General features: G+C 31.4%; 2 protein-coding genes across 2 annotated transcripts; both read right to left on the reverse strand.

Moving 5' to 3' along the window:
* Nucleotides 1–3,158: 3,158 nt before the first annotated feature.
* On the reverse strand, nt 3,159–4,383 carry LOC149058848 (uncharacterized). The gene has a single exon (XM_089220713.1). The coding sequence runs from the start codon at nt 4,308–4,310 to the stop codon at nt 3,165–3,167; it is 1,146 nt and encodes a 381-aa protein (XP_089076839.1). The 5' UTR covers nt 4,311–4,383; the 3' UTR covers nt 3,159–3,164.
* Nucleotides 4,384–11,219: 6,836 nt separating this feature from the next.
* LOC107172590 (uncharacterized) lies at nt 11,220–12,985 on the reverse strand. Its single transcript, XM_015522884.2, has 2 exons — nt 12,828–12,985; nt 11,220–11,812 (listed from the first exon to the last, which is right to left on the reverse strand). Exons 1-2 carry the CDS (start codon nt 12,837–12,839, stop codon nt 11,456–11,458), a joined length of 369 nt encoding a protein of 122 aa, XP_015378370.2. The 5' UTR covers nt 12,840–12,985; the 3' UTR covers nt 11,220–11,455.
* Nucleotides 12,986–16,470: the final 3,485 nt, after the last annotated feature.

Consider the following 16,470-nt stretch of genomic DNA (forward strand, 5'->3'; position numbering starts at 1 on the left):
GATTTTTGTAATTGTGTGTGGTCCGTTAAATATATGAAATAATTTTTTTATTTCATTGTTTTGGGCGTTTGACAGCTCATGTGTTTTTGTTAGTACTTGTTGTCCAACCGTGTATTTGATTTTTTCTGTTTTATTTTTTGCTTCATATTTATTTGCCTTGTTTCTTATCCTGCTTGCCACCAGTTGGATTACCTCTTGTTTACCCTTTTTTGGTGGCTGCTCTGGGAATTTGATTAATTTTTTTATTGGTTGGTTTGGTATTTCGTTTTTAATTATCTCCCATGGTGTTAATTCTGTAACTTCTGACCTTAACTTATTCATCCACTCCTCTATTTGATCGAGTTTGTTCGGCCATTTTGTATGTTGGTCATGGCAGTAGGTCCGTAATAATCGGCCAATCTCCCGGTTGTATCGTTCCACCGGGTTTGATTGTGGGTGGTATTTAGTCGAATGTTTTTTCTCGATCCCTAGTTCTTGTAGTTTTTTTTTCCAGCTTGTAGCGGTGAACTGTGTTCCGTTGTCCGTAAGAATCGACTTCGGTTTACCCGTGTTTGGTATGTAGTCGTTTTCGATTCTGTTGATGATTGCTTTCGTAGTGGCTTTTTTCAACGCATACAATCTTATAAATTTGGAGAATGTGTCTAGGATCGCCAAGATGTAGTGTGTCCCGCCGCGTCCTGTGGGGAGAGGACCCATCAAGTCGATCGACACAGTTTCGAATGGTTCTGTTGGTTTGTGTGATGTGTGTTGTCCTTTTGCGTTAAAGTTTATGGGTTTACATCTCTGACAGGTGTCACAGGATCTGGTTATTTGAGCGGTTATTTTATGCATGTTTTTGAAAATGCATGTTTCTCTTAACGTGTGGTATGTTTTATACCTACCTGGGTGTCCCATGATCTCATGAGTTTCCTGTGTAAGCTTTGTTGCTATTTGCAATGGTACTACTACCCTCCAGTTGTCCGTTGGTTTGTTTTTTGAAAATATTATACCATCTTTTTTTGTTAGATGTGTATTAGTTGTACTGTATTTTTTCATTATATGAGGGTCGTTTTCTTGCCATTTTCCTATTTCTAAGATCATTTCTTTTAACTCAGTGCTATACTTTTGTGTCTCAATCTTGTTTATTGATATTTTCTTTTCTTGACGGTCGTCGTCCGTTCTGGGGTATCTTGTTAGAGTATCTGCCACAATATTTTGTTTCCCTGGAATGTGCCGAATTTCTAACTGATATTCCTGTAGCGCCAAAGTCCATCTGGTTAGTCTTCCGTTGGTGAGTCTGCAGTTTCTAATGAACGTTAGTGCATGGTGGTCAGTAAGTATTATTACCTTGTGGCCAATCAAATATTGTCTGAACTTTTGGCAACAATATACTAATGCCAATGCCTCGATTTCCGTGGTCGTGTATCTGGTTTCTGCTGTTCTTAAGGTTCTGCTTGCAAATCCCAGTGTTGCATGCTCATTCCCGGGTAGTATTTGGTATAACTCCCCCCCTATTGCTGTGTTTGATGCGTCCGTGTTCATATACAAAGGTTCTGTAAAGTCGGGATATGCTATTATCACCTCATTTATGAATACTTGTTTCGACTTTTTGAACGCCTCCTCGTGTTTTTCTTCCCACTTCCATGTGCTGTCTTTTTTTGTTAGTTCGATAAGTGGTTTTATTATATTCGCGAATTTGTCAATGTATCGTCTATAGAAGTTTATAAATCCTAAGTACCTTTGTACTTCTTTTGCTCTGGTTGGTGTTTTAAATTTTCTGATTGTCTCAATTTTTTCCGGGTCCATATGTGTGCCCTTTTCGGATATTATATGTCCTAGGAATTTGACTTCAGTCCGGAAGAATTGGCATTTTTCTAAGTTTACCGTTATGTTATGTAATTTAAATTTGTCTAGTACCGTATATATATGTTCGTAGTGTTCCTCGATGGATTCGGATGTGATCAATATGTCGTCGACATATATTGTTACGAAGGTGTGTAACAGTGGGCCAAGTATGTAGTCCATACACTTCTGAAATTCTGATCCACTTATGTTTAGTCCGAATGGCATGCGTTTGTATGAGTAGTTTCGTCCGTTTACCAAGAATGAACATGGGTCCCGACTCTCCTTGGCTAACGGGATCTGCCAATAACCTGACCGTAGATCGAGTGTGCTTATGAATTTTACCCTACTGAATTTCGCTAATATTGTTTCGATTGCTGTTGGACATTCTCGATCAGGTATAATTTTTTCATTAATTTTACGTGCGTCCAAACAAAGTCTGACTTCTCCGTTTTTTTTAAAAACTGGTACAATTGGAATGGAGTATGGAGATTTGGACCTTTCTATGATCCCTAATCTTATCATCTTTTCTACTTCCGCTTCCACTGCAGCTAGTTTTGCTATCGGTATCGGGTATGGTCGTTGGTTTACTGGTGTTTCGTCTTTTAACTTGATTTTGCACTCGTACCCTTTGGCTTCTCCGGGTGTATCTCTAAAAACGTCGTGGAAACGCTCCAGTAATGTGTCTATATATTCTTGTTCCTGCGGTTGCATGGTCTTTATTTGTTTGTTTGTTCCTGGTTCTTTGATTGATTTTGTTGAGATGACCCTTAATTGAGATGTCTTTGTTGTCTTCTTTTTTATTGTCAGAGATGTATTTCCGGCAGCTGTGATCAGTGTTATTTTGTTCTGTGTATAATTTATTGTTGCGTTGTTAAGTTCCAAAAAATCACTCCCCAAAATTCCGTTTTCATTCAAATTGTCTACGATGATGAACGGTGTATGAATCGTGACTTCGCCGATCTTTGTTGGTATGAGTATTTGTCTTGTCACTTTTGTCGGTTTCTCACCGACTGCTAAGTGTATACACATTCCGACTAATGGGAGTGTTGGTATATTGTGTATGTCCTGTCGTATCTCATCTTCATACTTGGCGGATATCACACTTACTTCTGCACCCGAATCAACTAGCATTTCGTATTTCTTTTCCTTTATCACGATGTCTACGTAAGGACATCCCTTCAATTCGGGTTGTTGAGTTGCTGTGTCAAAATCGTCTTCGTTTATTAACTCGGTTGTGTCTAGCTCGACCAGGTGCTGTGTTGGATCTTTCCCGTTGTGTTTAGTTTTGTAGTAACTGATTGTGCGGATCTTCGTTGGACTTGGGGTGTTACGTACTGTGGTCAGTCTGATTCCACAGTCCCCTGTTCGTAGTTTTTTTGATCAGTATCCTCTGTGTCGTCTCCTTCTATCTCCTCGTCGTCATTGATTTCTTCAGTCAATGTGATTTGTTTAATGGTTTTCTTGAAATTATTGTTGATCTGTGCTTGTTGTCCGTGTGTCGCCACGTTAGACGTCATATCCGCTCCTTTTTGTGATAAGTTGTTCATTTGACGTGTTGTCGGTGGTTGGTTGTTTAGTTGACTACGTTGTGTTTGTCCGAATCGATTATTGAAAGAGTTTGTGGTTCTTTGTGGTGGTCGACTTCTTTGCACCGTATATTGTTCTTCTTGTTGGTCGCTAGTTGCTTGTTTGCTATACCCATTCTCTAGTTCTCCTAACTTCTCCCATACGTTCAAAAATTTTTTCTCTTGAGTGGTTTGAATGTATGCTTGGATTGCTATTGGGAAGTGTTTCGTAATTAAGTTTATGGCCTGTGTCTCGTCCATTTTTGGCGAGTCCAAGTATTTTAATTCGGCCATCCAGTAATGGAAGTGTTCTTGGAAGTTACTACTAATTGGTTTTTTCCCTGCTTCTGTACATCTGATGAATATGTCCCACTGCTTATCTTCCGAGAAGTAGTGTTTTAGAAATAGTGTTTTAAATGTGTCTTCCGTCGGTGTTGCGTCTTTAATCATGTTGAACCATTTTGCTGCGTTCCCGCGCATACAATTCTCGATAAGAATTATTTTGTCTGCTGGTGTGACCTTCTTATATAACATATACGAGCTTAGGTCTTTCAAAAAATTCTTCGGGTGTTCGTTTGCATTCCCACTAAATGTTGGCATTGTCATTTCGACGGTGTTCGGTTTGGTGTACGATTCCTCTTGTTGTGTGTTTTTTAACGTAATCATTTCTTTTTCACGTTTTGCAGTTTCAATGGTAATTCTTGTATCCGTGTCATTTATCAATTGTCTAATTGCTGATGTTTCTTCTTTCATTTTTATCATTTCAGATGTTAGTTCACTGATTACTTGTTTATGTCTTTCCTCTTGGGCTTCCATTTTTTCGGTCAATGTTACAATTCTTTCATTTAATCTGATTATCTTCTCGCTAGTTGTCTCGTGTGTTGGGGTTTCTTGCACATTCTTCTTATTTGTTCGCGTCATTATGACTGATTTTGTTGTTCGGTCTTTGTCGTGGATTCTGAGTTACTAGTTGGGCGCCAGTTGATACGGTGTGGTAAGTTTAAGTACCAACCGTTCTTTGTAGAAATAAATATACCTTGGTTTTAGGATTTAATGGCTGGTCTTTTATTTAATCAAGTAATATATTATTTAATATTTGTACAATATCTGGGAAGAGTGAGATTCACGGATGCGTCAGTCAGACTTACACAAGCGGACTGACGCGGTGAGAGCTCGTGTTCGACCGACGATGTTATCGTTCGGTCCTATCACATATAATGGGTGTGAGATAATTATATTATATAGAGTTATAAGATCTGGGAAGGAGTCCTCCACCAGTAGCGCGTAGCTTGTACAAGCGGCTACTACTTGATGGAAAGGAGCTCGGGTCGACGGTACTTTAGCAAGTGGTCGGTAAGGGAGAGAACGGGATCGATGACAGCAATCGCGTATATAATGTTGTACGACGTTCGGTCCGGTGGTTTCACTTGTCGTCCCGGATACTCAACGTCGTCGAATTTGTTGCTGCCGGTTCGATGGTCTTCGTTCTCCGACTATTATTGGTCGGCTGATTCTGGTCACGCTGCGTTCGCTTCGCCTCGACGCTGGTCTGCTCGGCGATCTGAACTTGAGCTGTAGAGTCGGTGTAGGTTGTTCTTCTGGTCTCTAGTCGTCGGTGTAGTAAGTTCTTGATGACTTGTTGACGATTAGAGATGAAGTTGAAGAGTGAAGAGTTTCTGAAATCTACTGGTATATATACCCATTTGGATCGGTAAAGTTGTTGCTGATTGTTTGTAGATTGTTGGTATGACGAGTCATCATCGTATCGTTGCCTGGTGGCTGTTACTAGCTCAGTGCGGTTTTTCCTCGTCATACCGTTGAAACTTTACTATGTAAAACCTGCCGTTTGGAACTGCGTTTAATATGTGTTGCATGTGGTTTTTAGTTGTTAGTGGTCCTGAAAAGGACCGTTTTATGTCGTACTCCGTTACAACATCTTCTTTAAAAAATCCTATTTATGTGTAAATATATTTTTAATTTTCTTCAGAAAAAAAGTTGATAAAACAAACCATGTAACGATGTATAATACTTTTTTCAATTATTGAAATTAATAATTAACTATATCGATGTAATAAACAGCTTATAGAATCATAAACCATAGATCGTTTTATAAATTTGATGTGGTAATCATACCAATTAAATGTCTGAATATATTATATATATAATTTCAACGTTACAACGGTCAACGACGATAATTGGTATAATTGTATGGACATAGTAATTTATATATTTTTCTTCTTGCTATTTATCCATACATACACGTATATATCATATTTTTTTACATAACATAACGGTATATTACCACAGCTAAAATTGATTTAAAAATAGAAGCAAAGCAAATTTTATTTTTATTGGCCGTTAGGTATAAATTCCTTATAATATTAATTTAATATTCTGGAATATTTTCAAGAGCTAATATTGTTTCACTATATTTTTTGGGATTAACTTACATTAGTAATTTATTGTTCATTACTTTAGTGACCATTTTAATTCTGTGTAAATAATTGTATTTACTGTTAGAAACGCCGACGAAGAAACTACTCATTAAGAAATAAGTATTAGACAAACCATTAAGAAGTTGTTCAACTCTAGCTATACTGCAGGATATAAGTATAAAACTATGTAGGTACCTATTATAATAACAGTAATAAACCTTTTACAAAAATGTTTAGACAATACAATTATTTGAGTAAAGATTTATTACATATTTTGTTGTATATATGAGCAAATAATAAAATACTTTTTTATTTTCAAGTATTTTTGATTTGATTTGAAGACTACTTAAAATTATTTAAACAATTATTGTTACAGCATTTGTATACAGGAAAACGTTTTCTTTGGTATCTCGTGATTAATACCTTAATTTATTTATTTTTTATTACTGAATTCATTCTAATCTTATTTTAGAATCAAACAGTTATATTGAATATTTATATCACAAATGTAAAATATCCGTTTTTAATAGTGTAAATAAGAGCTACATAATAAAATAATGTATTCCGATATCATTTTAAATTAATTATTGAATAAATATGTAAGATACATTAATTCTAAATAGATAAAAATTAATATTTAATAATAAATATAATCAAAATATTTATAATGTATAAAAGTAAACTTTTTGTCGGACAACAATATCACTTAAATAAAATCTATTGTGAAAATTGTCATAAAATATATGTCAGCATTAGTACATTTTTAATGAGAATAGACACATATGTTTTTAATTTCTTCCCAGTATAAACCGAATATAAACAAATTTAACGCTCATTTGTTTAGAAAAAAAATATTAATTTATTAAACACCAACATAATAATATATAAATATATTTCTTAACTCACCGAATACCGAATGAACACGAACAGTATTGTAGATTGTACAATTTCCACATGTTACGTTCGTTAACATCATATTGCTAGATAGGTCGTAAATATTTTTAACTGTCATCAACGATAAACGGACTGTATGCTCAGACATGAACACGATCTCATCGTGTTTATGGTCATACACAATGGCTTGGCGTAACAAAATAATTCATTAATATTTTAATTTCAAATATTTAATAAGTAACCAGAACATAAAAAACAACTAGAACTTAGATTATTATTGTTATATTTATATTATTATTAGATAGTATCTAAAGCCGTGATTACAATATTAACACTATATCACGGTACCTATTAAAACTTATTTTTGATGACAGAATTTTTTTAAATCCCTTAAATTTGAATTTAGGTATTTTTTTTCCATTTTCCATTTACAATTATTAAATTATTAAAAATAAGTACATTTAAGTATACTTCGGCCATTTATTTAGTACAGTAGAATATGTTACCAAAAAACAGTACTGTCCTTATAAAATAAGTACGTCTGGTTACCAAAGATATAATATGCTATCGCAGTATCGCTAATACTATAGTATAGATGAGTTGGGACAAAAACTCAGGAAAATAGACATTGTTTTATAATGAAAATAAATATTAGTTAAACAACATATTATTATTTTGATTTGTCAATGTATAATATATAATATATATGTATATAATTTTTTATATGTAAGCCCTCCCCCCCATTGAAAATAGCTGTGTACGCCACTGCTATTACTTTTTAATTTAGCCTATCTTCTGACCATAGGTCTAATATATGTATATCTCTGTTCCAAGGGGCGGACTGACACGGCAGGATGTCCACGGGTGTTTCCTGATGACTCGGACCGATTATTTATGTTCATGTTTATTATTATTATTATTATTATTATTATTAATATATAATAATAATATGAAATTATGAAAAAAAAATGTTCCTTCGATTGATATTTATAATGCAGTGTGTAGTGTTTAGTAAGTTTTTACATTTTAGTTAACTATATTTATGAGTATCTTCCAGAGCTTTATAGTACTTAGTATTATTAATAAATAATCTAGGTACCGGCTAAGTTGAATTACGTTTTCAAACTAATTCCAAAACAATGATGACAACACCACAATGTTCATATTTATCTTTCGTATTTTGACCACCATCGTGGCATCGTCTATTTTTATATTTTATATAAATATAAAAATATAATCCACTTAACAGTCAATACGACAATCTAAGGACTAGCCACAGTTAACAGTATACGGTATACCAGCTAGTAGCTAGTGTGAAAATTCAAAATATTATAAACTTTATAATACAAAATAAAAATAAATTAGAGTTCCAGAAAACATTCAAGAGGTGCTTGACGAGAACGCGAATAAAATGTAAAAAACTGCTATTATACTCAATAAAAAGTATAAAAAAAAATAATCTTTTTTTTAAGTGAAGAAAATGATTCAGAAACAGCGGAAACTCTAATCTCTAAAACCAATAGTGCATCTGGTCCAGGAGATCAAAATTCAGGTACACAAATTACAAACATTTTGAATAAATAATATGAGCCAAACATGAACCAAAACAGAAATAACTTATTTGGTTATTTATAACAAAAATATTTTAAAATATCATATTCTTGAAAATTTGTGATATATACGTTGTACCTTTTAACTATATCATATATTAATTATTAGCACGAATTAAATAAATATTTAAATTCGTTGTTATTAGTATTTACTATTTACTATTTACTATTTAATATTATTATTATTAAACTATGCCCGTATGTTGCGATATAGAACCGTATACCTATATTATATATTTAATAAAGTTATTTTAATTGAATTATTCTGGTTAATAGAACAAGAATTAATTTTAATTTCCTTTTTTAGTAAATGTTTATGCAATATGCATCAGAAATCAATAATTATTTTATTTATAATTTAATTATTTTTTTAAAACAACGTTACTTAATAATTAATAATGATATTAAATTAATTTACGCCCATTTATTTTCCATTTAATTTTATATTAATTATCTTTAAAGTATAAAAATTATATACTCAAAACTGTTTTATGATCAAGTACAATTTTTTTTCATTGTCCGTGTTATGAAAATTTAAAGATTAAAATTAATAAGTTAATTTCAGTGTTTTATAAAACTGAATATTCATTTACAACAACAAAAATTAAGTGAGTGTAGTAAAACTTGTGTCTCTGTTTAAGGTTTAGGTTTAGGTAAATTTTTTATATAAATATAGTGTATACTTGTTTAAAAAAATAACCCCATTTTTTAGGTAAAAACTAACTGGCCTTCCTAAAACATTTTCCTGTCCTGAAATATTATCCCAGTTCACCACTGTCTGTACCAAATTTCGTTATAATCGGTCCAGGCGTTTAGGAATACATAAAAGACAAACATACTACTAAAGTGCCAATTCGTCATAGAATTTTCTATCCACGGAAATAGTTTTACAGGTTTTTAAATAGCAAATTCATAAATTTCTTATAAATTCTAAAGTACTGACTTAACCTATGAACTTTCTAAAAAATTTATATAGCATCCCTCGATAAATGGACAATCCAACGAAAAAATAATTTTTAAATTTGAACCAGTAGTTCCTGAGATTAATATAATAAATAATAATAATACGTTATTAATATATTAATACGTTCCAACTGTTTTAGCTATTCAGCTTTATAATATTAGTATAGATTGCAATAAGTTGTTAATTATGAATTTTTAAACAAATTTTATTTTTATGATTATCATATCATGATGAATATTTTAAAAGACATATTCATAACAATAGAAGACCTTCGATAAATCTTTATGACCTTAATAATAAATTGGTAATACTTCGCTAATATTTAATTACCTAAAAAAAATATTTTAATATATTAACACAACAGTCAACAATAAACTACTTAATAAATATTAACAATATTTATAAAATATGAGAAGTGAAATCATTTTATATAACTTCTACTATAATCTACTTTATACATTTAGAAGTAATGTCATATTTCTACCTAACAAATATCGATAGTAATTGTGATTTTGGTATACACGCACACAATATGTAATAAAATATAATTCGTTCCTCGTCTATTTGATCATTTAAATGTATTGGTAACGAACTGTTATAAAAAACAATATTTATAATTAAAAACAAGCCGTTAATATTATTATACAATAGGTGACACATACGACATACTATCAAGATTTGTTTCCTAAGAACAGTTCAAAATATAAACTAATTCTTAACAATATTGTGTCGTTTTAAAAACATTTTTGATTGTTATGAGATGCCCCTAATTGTTCCTAAATTGGTCGTAGAAAACCACAAATTTAGGCCATGGACTTTGCTTTGCCTATGAATATATAATATTATAATCTATTACGAATATCAAAATAAATTAATCTGATATAATATATTCAAAATAAATAGGTATATAGTACAAATATGTGTAATAAATATTAAATACTTACACATATACTGAGGACTTAATGCATTTTGAAAAACCTCACGATGAAATGAACGCAATAAAACAATGGACATTTTTAGCAAAGCGGTAATAGGTGCAGTTTAAGTACTTTTATAGGCTCTCAAATATTGGAGCATGTAAAAAAAAACATACACGAGTCTCGTTCATCATTCGGTCCGTATTATATTGTCTTGGAAATGTCTATTGCATCACATGCCACACGCGTTTAGACCACTGTGGCGCTGTATGCCCGAAATTGGAATGACTCGACCTGTTACGGTTCTTTATAGTCTTCCTGTGGTTTAATCAGATGATTTATATGCAAAGTTGTTACTTAATATACTGTAGTGTGACCTTGCTAACAAAAGTGATAACAATATCAATAACATTGTCCGTGATTGTGATACGTTTGCAATAGGTAAATAAGCTATATAGCTCTCTTTCACGCGGTCTATTTGGTCCTAATGTAACCCACTGCACAATACAACACAAAGGTGTACTACATAATCATAATTCGGGTTTCTAACAGTTAACGATTTTCGATTGTTCGTTATATTAGTCATCACTTGATCAGTTATAAAAATCAAACAGAAACGTGGTGACCATCCAATTATATGTGGAAAAATCATTTATATACGCCTCTGCGGGCTTATGTAACAATGTAATATTCTATAGCTAGGATGCAACGTATTACGTAGGTATACTTATATCGTTTAGGTAAAACGACTTTTTTATAACCCGGGTATAGTTTTTACTATATACCTGCCTGCAGTAATATTTTTCTACTAATGTCTACTATATAGTAAACTACTTTGACTATGAAGTTGCGTTATACGTACACCACTGGCATTCACATCTGCAGTCTGCACCATCGATTTACTATCGACCATGATGTTACGACCGTTTAAAGAATGCTGTCCAAAAAGAGGATATTCCAAAAGTTTGGAATAAAAAATTGGTTTATGTAAAGTAATAATAATAAATGTATTACCTCTAATAATATTTTATTTTATTCGTTGAAATTTTATGAACATTCACATTAACTATAATATAATTAATAAATATAGAACCACGGTCATTACAGTGTTAAGTGTTTTAGGTAGATTTTTATAGTTGACGCAAAGATGTATAATATATGAAATAGACATTCGTGCCGTGGTAACTCTGGCCAGTATTGGTATATAATATACTCGTACAGGGTGCTGCTTCTGTTATATCATCTCTCATGGATAATAAGCGTATGGTGAAGCGAAAGTCTTGGCGACGTATGGGTAAGTAGCGTAAGACGATACGGCGCCGTACGGGTGATGAGAAGCAACGTACGGCGCGGCGGCGTACGGGGAAGCGACATACGGTGATGCTGCGTATCGCGGAGCGACGTATGGTGACGCCACGAACGGTGAGGCCACGTATGGTGATGCGGCGTATGGGGCGGCCAAGTAGGGCGAAGCGTACAGGCCACGCTTATTGCGGTCTCCAGCGGCGGCGGGAGCGGCCGATTGGGACGATTGTTTTGCAGACTGTTCGGCGGCGTAGGTAGATACGAAGCACATGGCGACGGCGAGCAGGACGAAAGATACCTGTAAAAACACGATAAATTAGGTAGTTGCGATTAGAACAAGTTTTCAAATACGTAAGTACGTAAATTAAATCATTATAAGAGAAATGATAAGTGTTTCGTCCAGACCTTAGATCATATACTAGTAAATGATCTAAGGTCCAGACGAATAGATATACGAGATAGATACAAACAATATAGATGCATGATGCTTCTAAGAAGTTTTTCAAAGGTGTATTTGAGAGTACAATAGGTTGAAGAGTGATTGTGTTAATAAAACACTTTTAGCAAGAAATTTGTGCATCGCAATTACATTATTACGATATAATGATTTAAAATCGATAAAAACAGATTGTTCAATTTATTATTTAGTAGATCAAAAATGTCTATTTAGGTTTGTATCTCAAGTTACAATATTTTCTACTTAAAATTTGATATTTTCTAATTGAACCCAAAAATAATATCATCAGGCTACACCTGTAATTATAACATATTAATTACTAATGTTATTAATATTACTTATACTTATATATGTATTATTAATTTTTATTGTAAAATGTAGAATTTTATCACATTAATGTATCGAGTATCTTTCGATAAAATTATTTAATGTAATACCTATTTGATACTTTGAATAAAAATGTATAGCGATACACAACTGTATCTAAGATACTGCCTAACCGTGCCTGTAAAACTCATTCACATATTAATTTATGCATGAAAGTGCATCGAATATTGAACCTTTTTACCTGCACTCTCGCGTTATCTAAAATTCCTACTCAGAGTTTCTTATAAAAATATTGTTATTCTACCACAACAAGTTAAACATAAAAATGATAAGTAATATAATTTAATTCTATAATATAATGCATATTATATGCCTAAGCTAAATTAAACTATTATAACAATTGTACACTGTGCTTAAAAATATTGATTTTATATTAACATTCAAATTTTATACTTCGAATAGCTAGGTACCTATGTATCTTATGACTTATTCGAATCTACCTAACGAATACATGTAAAGTATCACTTACTTGGAATTGCATTTTGATTGTGTTTGTTGTTTGTTGCTTGTTTGAAAATATGACTTAAGAGGCTCGTATGTCCACTATAATCGAATGACGAACTGATTGACCTAAGTCCATCGGTCGTTTTATATAGTAACATTCGACCATGTAACGCCCAATTGTCATTCAGAGTACAATATTCCTACGTCCTAGTTACCACACATCAGTTTTGATGCCAAATAAAATAACAATTGAATTATTATAATGTTTTTATACAACAGCACAATAAATTGTTTTTTTTTATTCTGTTCTATAATCACCACCCTTTCAGTATATACTTAATTCTAATATTCAGTATTCACCATAACTCATAAATATCCTTGACGACGAAGAGGGTTTTGTATCTCTATATATGGATGACCCTACACTCTTCAATCTATACATCGTCATTTATATGTGGCAATGCGAATATTATTGAAAAATGTTATTCATTATTTTAATGAATTATGCATTTTATGACAATACTATTATTATAATATCAACGTATGACATAAATTGTCTACAGGCCTTGATCATAATACCTATTATAGTTGACCTCAGTGCTGGATTTCATTCGGTTGTCGAAAACTATAACAGCTGCGGCCTATACGGAGACATGCGAGACTAATGATAAATCATCAGATCGCAAAAAGATTATTATTTTTATATATTATACAAAAAAAATTAAACGCTCATGAAAAAATTAATATCTTACCCAAAAAATTTAATATAATGCACTTTGCATCGATACGATTCAAAAAAATTAATAGAAACAAACAGGTGCTTCTTAGTTTAATGTTGAATATCATTTTATACACAAATTTTCTATTTAAATTTAAATTGAATCAGACCACTGTATAATTGGTCCATAATAAAGCATTTTGTGTAAATTATTATTTGAATTGTTTAAAGAATTTTTTATTTTGAAATTATTGCGTTGTTATACTTGTTAATATAAATATTAACAAGTTATTGATTTTGATACATGGTTTTCCATTAGAACCTCTCTCGTCCGCCTTCGACTGGTCTGCCACTACGGTTGATCCGACCATTATATAGTATTATCGATATGAATAATTTTAAAAAAAATATGGATTTTTCAATTTATAGTAGATTTATAAAATTAATTGCCAGCTTAATATTTCCAACTAAGACTAAAGCATTATTTTGATTTCAAACAAATAACTATAGAAATTTTAAATTTACATCGTATTATGTTCATTTTATAAATTCCTATACTTGATAGCATTTTCAAAATATTTCAAATTTTTATAAGTTATTTATAGACATTTTAAGTTTTGTATTCTCTAAATGTCAATACAATTTTATTCGTTGGGTCAAAAAAGCTAAAAATTTTAATAAATGGTTCCCCATAAGTTGATATAATATCAATTAGAAAATAATAAAAATACATATAGGTACGTTTTAGTTAAAACTTTGACAACATTTATGTAATTGAAAATTGATAAATTATTTGTTGTTAAAAATTTATAATACCTTTAACTTTTATAGCTAAGGATTGAAAATTTAAAACAATGTTTCACATAAGTAGTGAGTGAACTCTGCAACAAGAAAAATCTAATAACCATACAAACACAGTTTAAAAAAAAAATTATATTAAGTTCAAATTTGGATGAAATTACATGTTAAATAATCAAAAATATTATTTGTGAGTATTTGAAATTTCTAGAGTATACTTTATATTCTAATTGCAATAGCTAATCAGTTAATGTCATCAATGATTTATATTGACTGTATACTTTATAGTGTATTGTAAATACCACGAATGATTGAGTGAGTTGGATACATAATGAATCAGATTTGATTAATTTGAAATTTATTTTATAGGTACTTACATTTTTTTTTTTAATTATAACAATATAATTAATATAGTATAAAATATCGTAAAATGACAAACCGTCTCCACTCAGAATCGTTTTTCGTATACAACGATATTATATTATTTAATTCAAATTTAATACCATCCATTACAATAATCCACTTGTAATCTACTGTAAGTACAGCAGAGCAACATGCCGACATCCACATAAGTATTTACCAGCTCTGTTTAATATGAACGTGTTTTCAACTGTTTTGTCACACCAAATTGATAAAGAATCTCTAGAAACTCTTAGTTAAAATTTAGCACCCGCCTTGTCTATTTAGGACTAAGTCTACTATCATTATTATATAGTGAAATTCCATTAATTTTATGTTTTTAAATTATAAAATGTAAACCGAAAAATTTTTTTGAAATTTTGGTCATAAGTCATGATATTAATTCGTTATAAACTATTACATAATATATTTGGTATTCATATAATTGTTTGACGATCAGCACACATTACTGAGAAAATGGATTTATTGCTTATAAGCTGGAAATTTTTCGCCAATATTGGTCACATTAAAAAAGGACTATACTGATGTATCTATGGCCTTCGCTGTATAAGTATTATTTATGGGTAAACTCACGAGTTTTATATTAATTAATCGTTTAATCGTTCAAATCTTTAAAAAAAATAGATTATTTATAAAAAGAGTATATTATATATAGGTACGTACTACATTTATATTTTGCTTTTATCAATAAAATGAAGTGAGTTAAAATGTATAGGTAATAGGTATAATTATAATATGTTTTCATGTATCAACTATTGTATAAAAATCTATTTATTGAAACCAGTTATAAATAATATAAAAATATAAATTATAATTATATTAGTAGAGGGTAATGTCAAGGTATTGATTGGTCCTCCGCGGATTCTCTTGGTCTGTGTCCGCAGCATCTCGTTATCCACCGCGTCATCTCCTTGTTAGCCACAGCTTCTGTTTATTAGCGCAGCATCCCCTAGTCAGCCACGGCGTTTCTTAGTTGGCCACAGCATCCCTTTGTTGGCCACAGAATCTCTTTGTCAGCTGCAGCATCTCCTAGTCAGCCACGGCTTTTCTTGGTCAGCCACGACATCTCCTTGTTGGCCACAACTTCTCCTAGTTCTCCTAAAAACCGTCCGACATTTCTAGATTTCAAACGAGCTGCCACGTACTGAGAAATTTCCTTTATTTTAAGTTTACCTATAACAGCTGTGATTTTTATAATAATAATAGTAATAACAAGTTTATTGTAACATCAACAATTTTTAAACACAATAATGAATTAATAATAATATAAATGCTATATTATTTAATTAATACGTGTACAATAATAATTATTCAACCAGAAATATGCGATCTTCGTATTTGCGACGTGTCATTTGAAGGGAATCAATACTGAATACTGTTTTATCGCCATTTACACGTGCTAGAAAATACAAAATTATTGAATTGTTTTAAAATTACTTTACATTTGTACCTACCTAATCAGTAATCAGTATTATAATAACTCTGATTTAGTAAAATAATTTGTACTACTAATTATGTCCTACTAAAAACTAAACTATAAAATAAAAGATATATTGAAAGAATGGAAATTAACATGTCCCTTATACTTAAAAATAATAAAAATATTATTTTTACTATTTATCCAATATTACAGTATTTGAACGAGGGAAAACTGAATCCAATAACCCTGCTTACATAGTGACAACGTATCTTTAATTTATCCACACACCCGTGCACACTCTGAACAGATATT

The sequence above is a fragment of the Diuraphis noxia genome, unplaced genomic scaffold (assembly GCF_037042655.1).
Source record: "Diuraphis noxia isolate RWA-SAM2 unplaced genomic scaffold, SU_Dnox_SAM2 contig0002, whole genome shotgun sequence".
NCBI lineage: Eukaryota > Metazoa > Arthropoda > Insecta > Hemiptera > Aphididae > Diuraphis > Diuraphis noxia.